Source organism: Pristiophorus japonicus, chromosome 5 (genome assembly GCF_044704955.1).
Source record: "Pristiophorus japonicus isolate sPriJap1 chromosome 5, sPriJap1.hap1, whole genome shotgun sequence".
NCBI lineage: Eukaryota > Metazoa > Chordata > Chondrichthyes > Pristiophoridae > Pristiophorus > Pristiophorus japonicus.
The window spans coordinates 77,891,335-77,903,762 of record NC_091981.1 but is presented as its reverse complement, the minus strand read 5'-3'; the positions used below and the strand labels follow the sequence as shown (position 1 = coordinate 77,903,762).

At 44.3% G+C, this 12,428-nt stretch overlaps 1 protein-coding gene across 2 annotated transcripts in view; it reads left to right on the top strand.

Annotated features, from left to right (window-relative positions):
* Nucleotides 1-12,428, top strand: part of LOC139264382 (reticulophagy regulator 1-like) — a 297,655-nt gene that overhangs the window by 272,544 nt on the left and 12,683 nt on the right. For both annotated transcript variants that reach the window (XM_070880747.1, XM_070880748.1), the window contains exons 6-7: nt 972-1,109; nt 10,021-10,094. In XM_070880747.1, the coding sequence (XP_070736848.1) occupies nt 972-1,109; nt 10,021-10,094 (212 nt within the window). The remainder of the gene's footprint in view (nt 1-971; nt 1,110-10,020; nt 10,095-12,428) is intronic.

Below are 12,428 nucleotides of genomic sequence, written 5' to 3'. Positions count from 1 at the left end.
TGAGAGGTGATCTTATCGAAACGTATAAGATTATGAGGGGGCTTGACAAGGTGGATTCAGAGAGGATGTTTCCACTGATGGGGTAGACTAGAACTAGAGGGCATGATCTTAGAATAAGGGGCTGCCCATTTAAAACTGAGATGAGGAGAAATCTCTTCTCTCAGAAGGTTGTAAATCTGTGGAATTCGCTGCCTCAGAGAGCTGTGGAAGCTGGGACATTGAATAAATTTAAGACAGAAATAGACAGTTTCTTAAACGAGAAGGGGTTATGGGGGGCGGGCAGGGAAGTGGAGCTGAATCCATGATCAGATCAGCCATGATCTTGTTGAATGGCGGAGCAGGCTCGAGGGGCCGTATCGCCTATTCCTGTTCCTATTTCTTATGTTCTTATACATCCATGTTCAGTGTCTGGTATTTATTTGAATTATATCATATGTTACTAGTCCATATGCATGCTTTAGAATGAAAGATATCAGATCTTTGATCATGGCTTTAAGTCCTAATTAAGTGTTGGGATTGTCGCATAAATTAGTTGACCGTATGACTTGCATCACAATTTGAAATAGTTGTTTCCAGATTTTGAGGTGTTCTTGTTAATAAAGCAAATATAAAGAGTTTTTGAGGCTGTGTTCTGGCTTGACCTTGTGCATAATTAATGCAATAAAATATTTTCCTAATCACAGCTAGAATTTATACTGTAGAAGCAGTTGTGACTGGCATTGATTGTATAATAAGTGAGTTTCATTGTATCTGAATATAATGATAATATTAACACTTATGTTTTTAAGGTAAAGTTTATTTTTGCGAAATAGCTTTATACATTGTTTTAGTTGCCCCTCTCTTTCCCCCCCCCCCCACTCCGTGCCCCTGCAACCACCCCTGATAATCTGCCTTTTTCCCCTGAGGGCACTAAATGATGGTGAAGTATGATACCACACATAATTTTGTTTGTTTCTTGGTTGTTTTCACAGTATTGTGCATCCTCCTATGGCCTTTAGTAACCTCATATGATTTGGGGCACAGTATTTACAACAAGATTGAACCAGTTCTGCAGCGACTGGATTTTGGTCTGAAGGACTATGTGCAACGATTGCAAAGAAGAAGGGAAAGTAAGAACAACTCTGCCTTTATCGTTTAAACTATACATCAAAAAAAGTATAATATATTCTGGGACTTAATTAAAATGTATAATAATGCACTGAAAATGTAATGTCGCACCATTAAACACATTGGGCCAGACCTTCCATAAAGGCCCTCAACGCCCGATTGCCCGCTGAGAAGGATCGCTAATGGTCGGCGAAAAAAACCGGCGAGAATTTCCATTTTGAGGGTAAAGGTGTGTAAAACTGATCGCCCGGCGAAAAAAGTCAGCGTTGCACACTCATTCTCTGCGGTTTCTCGACAGGTAAGTGGAAAGTTAGCCAAATGGGCGGTTGTTACCAGAATGGACGGTAAGTACACAAATTTAGGCCGAGGCTGCAGTTGGGCCTAGGGAGGGGGGAAAACCTAAAGAAAAAATTATCATTGTTTAAAAAAAAACACATACAAAGCGTTCCCAAGACAGTTTTAAGCCTGATCGCTATGGTAAAATTTTAAATAAATAATGAAATAAGCTTTCACTTACCTTTCTTTGCAGGGGCCCCCCTTACCCCCCTGTAAAAGCAGTTTTTACAGGGCAAGTCTCGCAGCGATCTGGATGCCGGCGGATGAGCTCAAACTTACGCTCTGGCGGTTATTCTCGGCGTTGCACAAGGGCGGTCTGGTCCCAGCGGGCAACTTCTGATGTGCCCAATACCAAGGAAAAAACTTGCGTGCAAACTCCTGCCGGGCAAAAAAACCAGCTCTAACGCCGAGAAAATCGCCGACAATGAAGTCTGGCCCATGATTTATTTCTTTACTGTCTTTCTGATGCAGGTTCTACTTTAGTCATTTTCACTGCTAGAAATAAAGAAAGAATTTGCATTTAAATAGCTTATTTCATGACCTCAAGACGTCCCAAAGCACTTCACAGCCAATGAAGTACTTTTGAGGTGTAGTCACTGTTGTAGTGTAGGGAAACACAGTGCTCAATTTCCACACAGCAAGGTCCCACAAACAGCAATTAGATAAATGATCAGATGATCTGTTTTCGTTGAGGGATAAATGTTAGCCAAGACACTGGGAGAACTCCCCTGATCTTCTTTGAATAATGATAAGGGATCAGTTACAGATCAGTTACCTTAGAAGGTAGACGGGGCTTCGGTTTAACTTCTCAACCAAAAGAAGAGACCATGGAGCTCTCCCTCAGTACTGCACTGAAGTGTCAGCCTGGAGTGGGGCTTGAATCCATGGCCTACTGATTCAGAGGTGTAAGTGCTGCCACTGAGCCAAGGCTGACACCAAGCCCTCTCACCCCAAATGGGTTTTTCTAGTTTAGTCAAATATTAGTGGGACAGGATTATGAGAAGAGAGATTGGGCAGCTATTTTCTGGTTGTGAACTGTACTCTGTTATAGTTGCTTTCTCTGTGAAAATAAGCCACTATGTTTCTAGGAAGTAAGCTTTATAGACTGTCCCTTTTTTTTTAAGTGGTTCTTGTCATCATTCAGATGATTTTATATTGCACTATCATCTCCAGATTCACCTAGCAGAGATCTTGCACAGCCAGCAACAAACCAAATGTAAAACTGCCAGAGTGCACTAAAACCAACTGCCGAGAAGACACATTTTTAGCAGGTCTTGTGTAGTATGCCTTTAACATCCAAATGTGTGCTTTATATGATTCTGTATCTGCTAAATAAGAACCCATATTTGAATAAGTTATTTACAGAACTGAATTGAGAGGGAGGAAAGTCGATGTAAACATTGTGCAGGTGCTGACATTGCTCAATGCTTTAATGCTGTGAGCGGGCTGCAGAGTACGCAGATCATGGCGTCAATCAGCGTGCAACAGTGAGTTGACGTCAGTGCTGCCATTTTCGACCTCAACTCTCAAACTATCGCTCTCTCTGAAACAGGCACAGCTGAACAGTGTTCAGCAACAGGAAGGATCCCCCACCAGCGTGATTTAAAAGGATCATCCCAACTTAAAGTTAGTTGCTGATTGATTTCTAATGGCTCTTAATGAGTTTACCTCATTTGAAGTTGCTGAAGTCTCAAAGGAATGGTGTGGCATGTTACTTCAAGGCTTCTGCTCAGACCAATTGTTTCCAGACATAGGTGCAATAGTTTGTATCCCCCTTGCCCTGCAGCATAACAGGGAGGATGAGCAAAGGCGACACAGAGTAGGACAAGCTGCTCAAGGAGGGAGAGAAGGGCTCTCAGAGGGAACTGTAGCATACTGGTTATGTTACTGAACTTGTAATCCAGAGGCCTGGATTAATGATCCGGAGACATGAATTCAAATCCCACCATAGCAGCTGTAGAATTTAAATTCATTGAATTAAATAAATCTGGAATAAAAAGCTAATATTAGTAATCGTGACCATGAAACTACCTGATTGTTGTAAAAACCCATCTGGTTCACTAAATATGGAAATCTGCCACCCTTACCCAGCCTGGCCTATATGTAACTCCAGACCCACGGCAATGTGGTTGAATCTTAACTGCCATCTGAAAAGGCCTAGCAAGCCACTCAGTTGTATCAAACCGCTCAGGAAAACAATAAGAATAAAACCAGTGGGACCACCCGGCATTGACCTAGGCACCGGATTCGAACACACCAAAGATACACCCAGCCCAATGAACCCTGCAGAGTCCTTCTTACTAACATCTGGTGACTTGTGCCAGAGCTGCCCCACAGTCTAGTCAAGCAACAGCCTAACAATCATACTCACAGAATCATACCTTTTAGCCAACGTCCTAGATACCTCCATCACTATCCCTGGATATGTCCTGTCCTACCAGCAGGACAGACCCACCAGAGGTGGTGCCACAGTGGTCTACAGCCAGGAAAGAATGGCCCTGGAAGTCCTCAACATTGACTCTGGACCCCAGGTCTCATGGCATCATGTCAAATATAGGCAAATAAACCTTCTGCTGATTACCACCTACTGTCCTCCCTTAGCTGATGAATCGGTACTCCTCCAGGTTGAACACCACTTGGAAGAAGCACTGAGGGTAGCAAGGGCACAGAATGTACTCTGGGTGAGGGACTAAAATGGTTCGCTAGCACCAGCACTGACTGAACTGGCTGAGTCCTGAAAGACCTAGCTGCCAGACTGGGCCTGCAACAGCTGGCGAGACAACCAACACAAGGGAAAAACTTACTTGACCAGGTACTCTCCAATCTACCTGTCATAGATGCATCTGTCCATGACAGCATTGGGAGGAATGACCACCACAGAGTCTTTGTGGAGACGAATTCCCGTCTTCACACTGAGGACAGCCTCCATCATGTTTTGTGACACTACCACTGTGCTAAATGGGATAGATACAGAACAGATCTAGCAGCTCAAAACTAGGCGTCCATGAGGCACTGTGGGCCATCAGCAGCAGCAGAATTGTATTTCACCACAATCTGTAACCTCATGGCCTAGCATATCCCTCACTCTTCCATTACCATCAAGTAAGGGGACCAATCCTGGTTCAATGAGTGAAGAAGAGTATGCCAGGAGCAGCACCAGGCATATCTAAAAATGTGCCAACCTGGGGAAGCTGCAACACATACATGCTAAACAGCGGAAACAGCATGCTATAGGCAGGGCTAAGCAATCCCACAACTTACGGATCAGATCAAAGCTCTGCAGTCCTGCCACATCCAGTCATGCATGGTGGTGGACAATTAAACAACTAACAGGAGGAGGAGGCTTCATGAATATCCCCATCCTCAATGATGACGGAGCCCAGCATGTGAGTGCAACCACCTTCAGCCACATCTCGATCCATCTCGGCCTCCACCTGAGGTTCCCACCACCACAGAAGTCAGTCTTTAGCCAATTCAATTCACTCCACGTGATATCTAAGAAATGGCTGAGCGCACTGGATACAGCAAAGGCTATGGGTCCTGACAACATCCAGCTGCCGTGCTGAAGACTTGTGCTCCAGAACTAGCCGCATTTCTAGCTAAGCAGTTCCCGTACAGCCACAACACTTACATCTAACTAAGAAAGTGGAAAATTGTCCAGATATGTCCTGTCCACAAAAAAACAGACAAATCCAATCCGGCCAGTTACTGCCCCCTAATCTACTCTCAATCATCAGCAAAATAATGGAAGGTGTCGTCAACAGTACTATTAAGCGGCACTTACTCATGAATAACCTGCTCAACCTATGCTCAGTTTGTATTCCGCCAGGACCACTCGGCTCCAGACCTTATTGCAAACTTCATCCAAACACAGACAAAAGAGCTGACTTTCAGAGTGAGGTGAGAGTGACTGCCCCTTGACATAAAGGCAGCATTTTGACCGAGTGTGATATCAGGTAGCCCTAATAAAATTGAAGTCTGAATTGAGCCAACTTTGGAAGATTACCATTCGAGCCTCTGCAATGTGCTCACCTACTTCCTTTAAAACCCTGGGATAGATACCATCTGTTCCTTGGGATTTGTCACTCTTTAGTGGCATTATTTTCTTCATTACTGCTATTTTGCTTATATTAATTTTATTGAGTCCCTATCCCTAATTCAGTATTAGTTTCCTTGGGTTTTCCTCTACTGTAATTATTCAACATGTCCACCATTTCCTTATTATCATTGTCAGTATCACCAATATCAGTTTTCAAGGGACCAACCTTGCTCCTGACCACCTTCCCTTACCTAATATAATTGTAAAAATTCCTTGTGTTGAATTTGATATCCCTATCTCATTGAAACATAAGATTCTGAGGGGGATTGACAGGGTATATGCTGAGAGGTTGTTTCCCCTCTCTGGAGAGTCTAGAACTAGGGGCATAGTCTCAGGATAAGGGGTCAGAAATTTAAGACTGAGATGAGGAGAAATTTCTTGACGCAGAGGGTTGTGAATATTTGGAATTCTCTACCTGAAAGGGCTGTGGATGCTCAGTCATTGAGTATATTCAAGGCTGAGTTAGATAGATTTTTGGACTCTAGGAAAATCAAGCGGTATGGGGATCATGCGGGAAAGTTGAGTAGAGGTGGAAGATCAGCCATGAATGGCAGAGCAGGCTCGAATTGCCGTATGCCCTACTCCTGCTCCTAATTTATATGTCCTTATGTTCTCATTTGAGCCACCACAACAAACCAGAGGGTGGCGTCTGGGTGATGTGGGCTATTTGCTGACCACCTGGCTCATGGCACACGTGGGCAGCATGCATATAAGAACATAAGAAATAGGAGCAGGAGTAGGTCATACGGCCCCTGGAGCCTGCTCCGTCATTTAATACTATCATGGCTGATCCGATCATGGATTCAGGTCCACTTACCTGCCCGCTCTCCAATAACCTCTTGTTCCCTTATCGTTTACGAAACTGTCTCTGTCTTAAATTTATTCAATGTCCCAGCTTCCACAGCTCTCTGAGGCAGTGAATTCCATAGATCTACAACCCTCTGAGAGAAGAAATTTCGCCTCATCTCAATTTTAAATGGGCGGCCCCTTATTCTAAAATTATGCCTTCTAATTCTAGTCTCCCCTAACATTCTCTCTGTATCCACTTTGTCAAGCCCCCTCATAATCTTATATGTGTCGATAAGATCACCTCTCATTCTTCTGAATTCCAATGAGTAGAGGCCCAACCTACTCAACCTTTCCTCATAAGTCAACCCCCTCATCTCTAGAATCAACCTTGTGATCCTTCTCTGAACTGCCTCCAAAGCAAGTATATCCTTTCGTAAATATGGAAACCAAAACTACACGCAGTATTCCAGGTGTGGCCTCGCCAATACCCTGTACAACTGTAGCAAGACTTTCCTGCTTTTATACTCCATCCCTTTTGGAATAAAGACCAAGATTCCATTGGCCTTCCTGATCACTTGTGTTTCATGCACAAGTACCCCCAGGTCCCGCTGTACTGTAGCACTTTGCAATCTTTCTCCATTTAAATAGTAACTTGCTCTTTGATTTTCTTCTGCCCAAGTGCATGACCTCACACTTTCCAACATTATACTCCATCTGCCAAATTCTTGCCCACTCATATATCTGTCTATGTCCCTTTGCAGATTTTTTGTGTTCTCCTCACACATTGCTTTTTCTCCCATCTTTGTATCGTCGGCAAACGTTACACTCGGTCCCTTCCTCCAAGTCGTTAATATAATGGAAGCCAGACTGCCACATAGAATCCGATAGAGTAGACCTGCTTAAAAAACACTTTCGCTGCCTGGGCCACTCTGAAGGAGCCCTGTACTGCTCGCCAGAGCGCATCTCAAGATTCGTCGTGGTCTGCTGCATGCTCTACAACCTCACCATCATGAGGGCGCAGCCCTTGCCACCACAGAGAGCTGAGGAGGAAGGGAGGAGTTAACCAACACAGCCCTTTTCTGTCCGGGCTGTCCGTGATCAACTCATTCGAGTGTGGTACCAGAGAACGCAACTCTAATTCCCTATTCACCAACAGTCTTGCAGCTTACCTCCCTCTGTTACTGACCATTGCAGCGTCCTCTTGGCCACTATGCTGCAATACAAGCCACCACAAAACAAACATCCCAATCAGATTTATAAATCAAACCATCCAATATTACATACCAATATCAACTAATCACCCTTGTGCATTCCCTTAGTGCCTGTCTTCCGTGTGCCTTTGTTGTCCTAGTGCTACCCCAGTGGCTGCAGCATAGATGGTGGAAAGCTGCTGACTTTCAGTGAGGGAGACTGGCAATGGCCTAGAAGGCCCGGCTTTAGACTGCACCAGTCCAGGCTGGCTGACTATCAAAATCAAGGGCACTGGCTGAGTGGCAATGGTGGGAGGACGAATGCTTTCATCCTGAGAGTGGACAGCAGGTCCATGCTCCACTGAGTCACTGCCACTCCCTTGGGGCGGCACCTAGTAATCTGTTGCGAGCCAGATTACTAGACCGCCGTGACACCCTGCAAGCCCCTTTCCACACTGGTAACTGCAGCCATGATGGCAGTAGTTTGAGCTTCCACTGCAGCACTCAGATGGATTCTGTCAGCTGTGGCTCAGTGGGTAGCCCCCTTGCCTCTGAGTCAGAAAATTGTGGGTTCAAGTCCCACTCCAGGAACTTGAGCACATAAATCTAGGCTGACACTCCAGTGCAGTACTGAGGGAGTGCTGCACTGTCGGAGGTGCCATCTTTCAGATAAGATGTTAAACCAAGTCTGTTCTCTCAGGTGGACATAAAAGATCCCATGGCACTATTTCGAAGAAGAGCAGGGGAGTTATCCCCGGTGATCAACATAACAAATAAACAGATTATCTGGTTATTATCACATTGCTGTTTATGGGAGCTTACTCTGCACAAATTGGCTGCCTTGTTTTTTCACATTACAACAGTGACTACATTCCAAAAGTACTTTATTGACTGTAAATTCTTTGAGATGTTGATGGTCGCGAAAGGCGCTATATAAATGCAAGCCTTTCCTTCTGCTTATGCTGCAGTGGAAGCTGGGACATCGCCCTTCAGATGCTGCATCATGGTTGGGTCCACAAGTGTGCTAATAGAGTTGAAACCACTTCCATGCTGGAAAGGATGGGCTCCAAGTTCTGCGCAAACCCCTGTGCAGGGTTGATGCTGCACTCCTCCATGCTGCTTGACATTGCACTCAATGTTTCTGACAGGCCTGCCAAAGCACCAAGCATTTCATTGTGCATTCCCATCAGCCATCTTCTGTTGTCCACCCCATCGAAGTCTTCATCTGTGTCCTCTGCAGCAGAAGTCTCCCTCCCTCTTCCTCCGGCGAGCTTGCTATCCTTTCCCTCTGCCCTGGCTGCAGGCCACTCATGCCCAGGATCTCACCGCATGCAGATCCCGCCTGTATGCTACTCTTTAAATAACACACAGTGTTATCTGAGCTAGTGGCTGCAAGTGTGAAATCTAGTGCTGTGTCTTCAGCATTACTGCCTTCTTCCTTTTGCATTCCCAGCTCCTCCACCACTACCTGGCCAGATTGCAGTTCTTGGATATCTGAATGGACAAAGGCACAAGGGTAGGGTTGTGGTGAGGGGAGTGGGGGAAAGCAAGAGGTGCATGCTTACACCATCTACAACTGGTAAATCAGAAGAGATTGTGGGATGACGGAGAAGTGGGATGTGAGAAGGAGGGTTAGGTATAAGGATACCATCATCTTGCATTATGCCGGACGTACCGCTGGCCCCCTTTGGAAACAGGACCTCTCTCCTCCTGTCCACCTCCTCCAGTGTTGCGTCAGAGAACCTTGGAGCACGCTTTCTGCCATGTTGCACCATTACTCAGTGTTGTTCCTGCACAGACTCTGTTCTCCCGCCAGTTGCAGTACCATTTAAGAACAAACCCAGCTTTTTAAAAAGCTATACTCAGCTTTAACATCCTTTTTTGTCTCATCTTTTTTTGAACTATTTTTTGGGTGAATAATTTTATTGAACAGCGAGAGTTGATGGTTTCTCAGAGTTGATGAGCTGGTTGATGACCGAGCATGCAAAAAGGATAAATTGTTGAAGCACCCTGTTGAAACTCACATTTGTTTAGCTGCCTGATACCGTTGGGCTTAGTAACTACGATCAGGTCAGCCCCAGTTACAATGTACCAATTGCCCTTTAAAGAAAAATAGATTTTCAAATTTCAGCAGCAATAGAAATTAAAATGTCAGTTACTCTTAACTAACTTCTTTGCATATATTTCCAACAAATAGTGAATAATTCATTTCAAACATTGGATTTGCTTGGCTGAGTTACTAACTCCAGTAATGTGACTAAACTGATCGGCATCCGTACAGTGGCTGGTCACTAAAATATTGCAGATACAGTTTTGTCCAACTGTTGATCCTTGATATATTCCTGAAAAGTGATTTTGTTTTCCCCTTTTGTAGTTTACAATGTCTGATTTTTCTGGAGTTTTAACTTATTTCATTCTTACATTGGTCTTAGTTATCAAAAACAAGATCATTATATTTATAATCTTGCTTATTTATCTGTTGCACTTTTTGTGTTGCAGAGAAGCAGAAAGAATTGGCTGAAAGAAAGTCAGAAGATGAGAGTGAAGCAGACACATCTGCTCTTTGTCCGAAGGTTAGGCAATATACCTCTGTAACACATAGATATTCAAGTCAGGATAGTAAAATACATCGTTTGTGAATAGCATTTAATTGAATTATAAGGGCTATATTTATTAATGCATAGTTGCTAAATAACATTAGTTTCATTGTCAGATATTATGATGCATCCTTTGCTGCAAGATCTCATCAGCATGATATTCTGAAGGGGTTAGTGCATGTTGGCAAGACAATCAAAATATCATTACAATTAAGAGCATAAGAAATAGGAGCAGGAGTAGGCCATATGGCCCCTCGAGCCAACTCCGCCATGCAATAAGATCATGCTTGAACTTTGACCTCAACGTCACTTTCCTGCCCAAACCCCATATCTCTTGATTCCCTTAAAGTTCAAAAATTTATCAATCTCAGCCTTGAATATACTCAACGATTCAGCATCCACAGCCCTCTGGGGTAGAGAATTCCAAAGGTCCACAACACTCTGAGTGAAGAAATTTCTCCTCATCTGTCCTAAATGGTCGACCAAAAACTATGCCCCCTAGTTCTAGACTCTCCAGCCAAGGGAAACAGCCTCTCAGCATCTCCCCTATCAAGCGCTCTCAGAATCTTGTATGCTTCAATGAGATCATTTCTCATTCTTTTAAACTCCAGAATGTATAAGCCCATTCTACTCAATCTCTCCTCATAGGGCAACCTTCTCATTCCAGAAATTAACCTAGTGAACCCTTGTTGCACCGTCTCTATATCTTTTCTTAGGTACGGAGACCAAAACTGTGCAGAGTACTCCAGGTGCGGTCTCACCAAAGCCCTGTACAATTACAGCAAGACTTAGAAACATAGAAAATAGGTGCAGGAGTAGGCCATTCAGCCCTTCGAGCCTGCACCGCCATTCAATAAGATCATGGCTGATCATTCCCTCGGTACCCCTTTCCTGCTTTCTCTCTATACACCTTGATCTCTTTAGCCGTAAGGGCCATATCGAACTCCCTCTTGAATATATCCAATGAACTGGCATCAACAACTCTCTGCAGCAGGGAATTCCATAGGTTAACAACTCTCTGAGTGAAGACGTTTCTCCTCATCTCAGTCCTAAATGGCCTACCCCTTACCCTAAGACTATGTGCCCTGGTTCTGGACTTCCCCAACATCGGGAACATTCTTCCCCCATCTAACCTGTCCAGTCCCGTCAGAATCTTATACGTTTCTATGAGATCCCTTCTCATCCTTCTAAATTCCAGTGAATAAAGGCCCAGTTGATCCAGTCTCTCCTCATATGACAGTCCAGCCATCCCTGGAATCAGTCTGGTGAACCTTCACTGCACTCCCTCAATAGCAAGAATGTCCTTCCTTAGATTAGGAAATCAAAACTGAACACAATATTCCAGGTGAGGCCTCACTAAGACCTTGTTCAACTGCAGTAAGACCTCCCTGCTCCTATACTCAAATCCCGTAGCTATGAAGGCCAACATACCATTTGCCTTCTTCACCGCCTGCTGTACCTGCATGCCCACTTTCAGTGACTGATGAACCATGACACCCTGGTCTCATTGCACCTCCCCTTTTCCTAATCTGCCACCATTCAGATAATATTCTGCCTTCGTGTTTTTGCCCCCAAAATGAATAACCTCACATTTACCCACATTATACTGCATCTGCCATGCGTTTGCCCACTCACTTAACCTGTCCAAGTCACCCTGCAGCCTCTTAGCATCCTCCTCACAGCTCACACTGCCAGTTTAGTGTCATCCGCAAACTTGGAGATATTTCACTCAATTCCTTCATCTAAATCATTGATGTATATTGTAAAGAGCTGGGGTCCCAGCACTGAGCCCTGCGGCACTCCACTAGTCACTGCCTGCCATTCTGAAAAGGACCCATTAATCCCGACTCTCTGCTTCCTGTCTGCCAACCAGTTCTCTATCCACGTCAGTACATTACCCCCAATACCATGCGCGTAAGACTTCCTTACTCTTTTACTCCAACCCCCTTGTAATAAAAGCCAACATACCATTTACCTTCCTAATTTGATTGCTGTACCTGCCTGTTAGCGTTCTATACAAGGACACCCACATCCCTCTGAATAACAACATTTAGTTTTTTCTCTCCATTTAAAACATAACTGTTTTTCCATCTGTCACCTACTTGCCCACTTAATCTTTATCCCTTTACAGGCTCTTTGTGTCCTCCTCACAGCTTACTTTCCCACCTAGCTTTATATTGTCAGCAAACTTGGATACATTACACTCAGTCCCGTCATCTAAATCATTAATATAGGTTGTAAATAGCCGATTCCCCAGCACTAATCCTTGTGGCACCCCGCTAGAGAGAGAGAGATACAGACAAAGCAGAG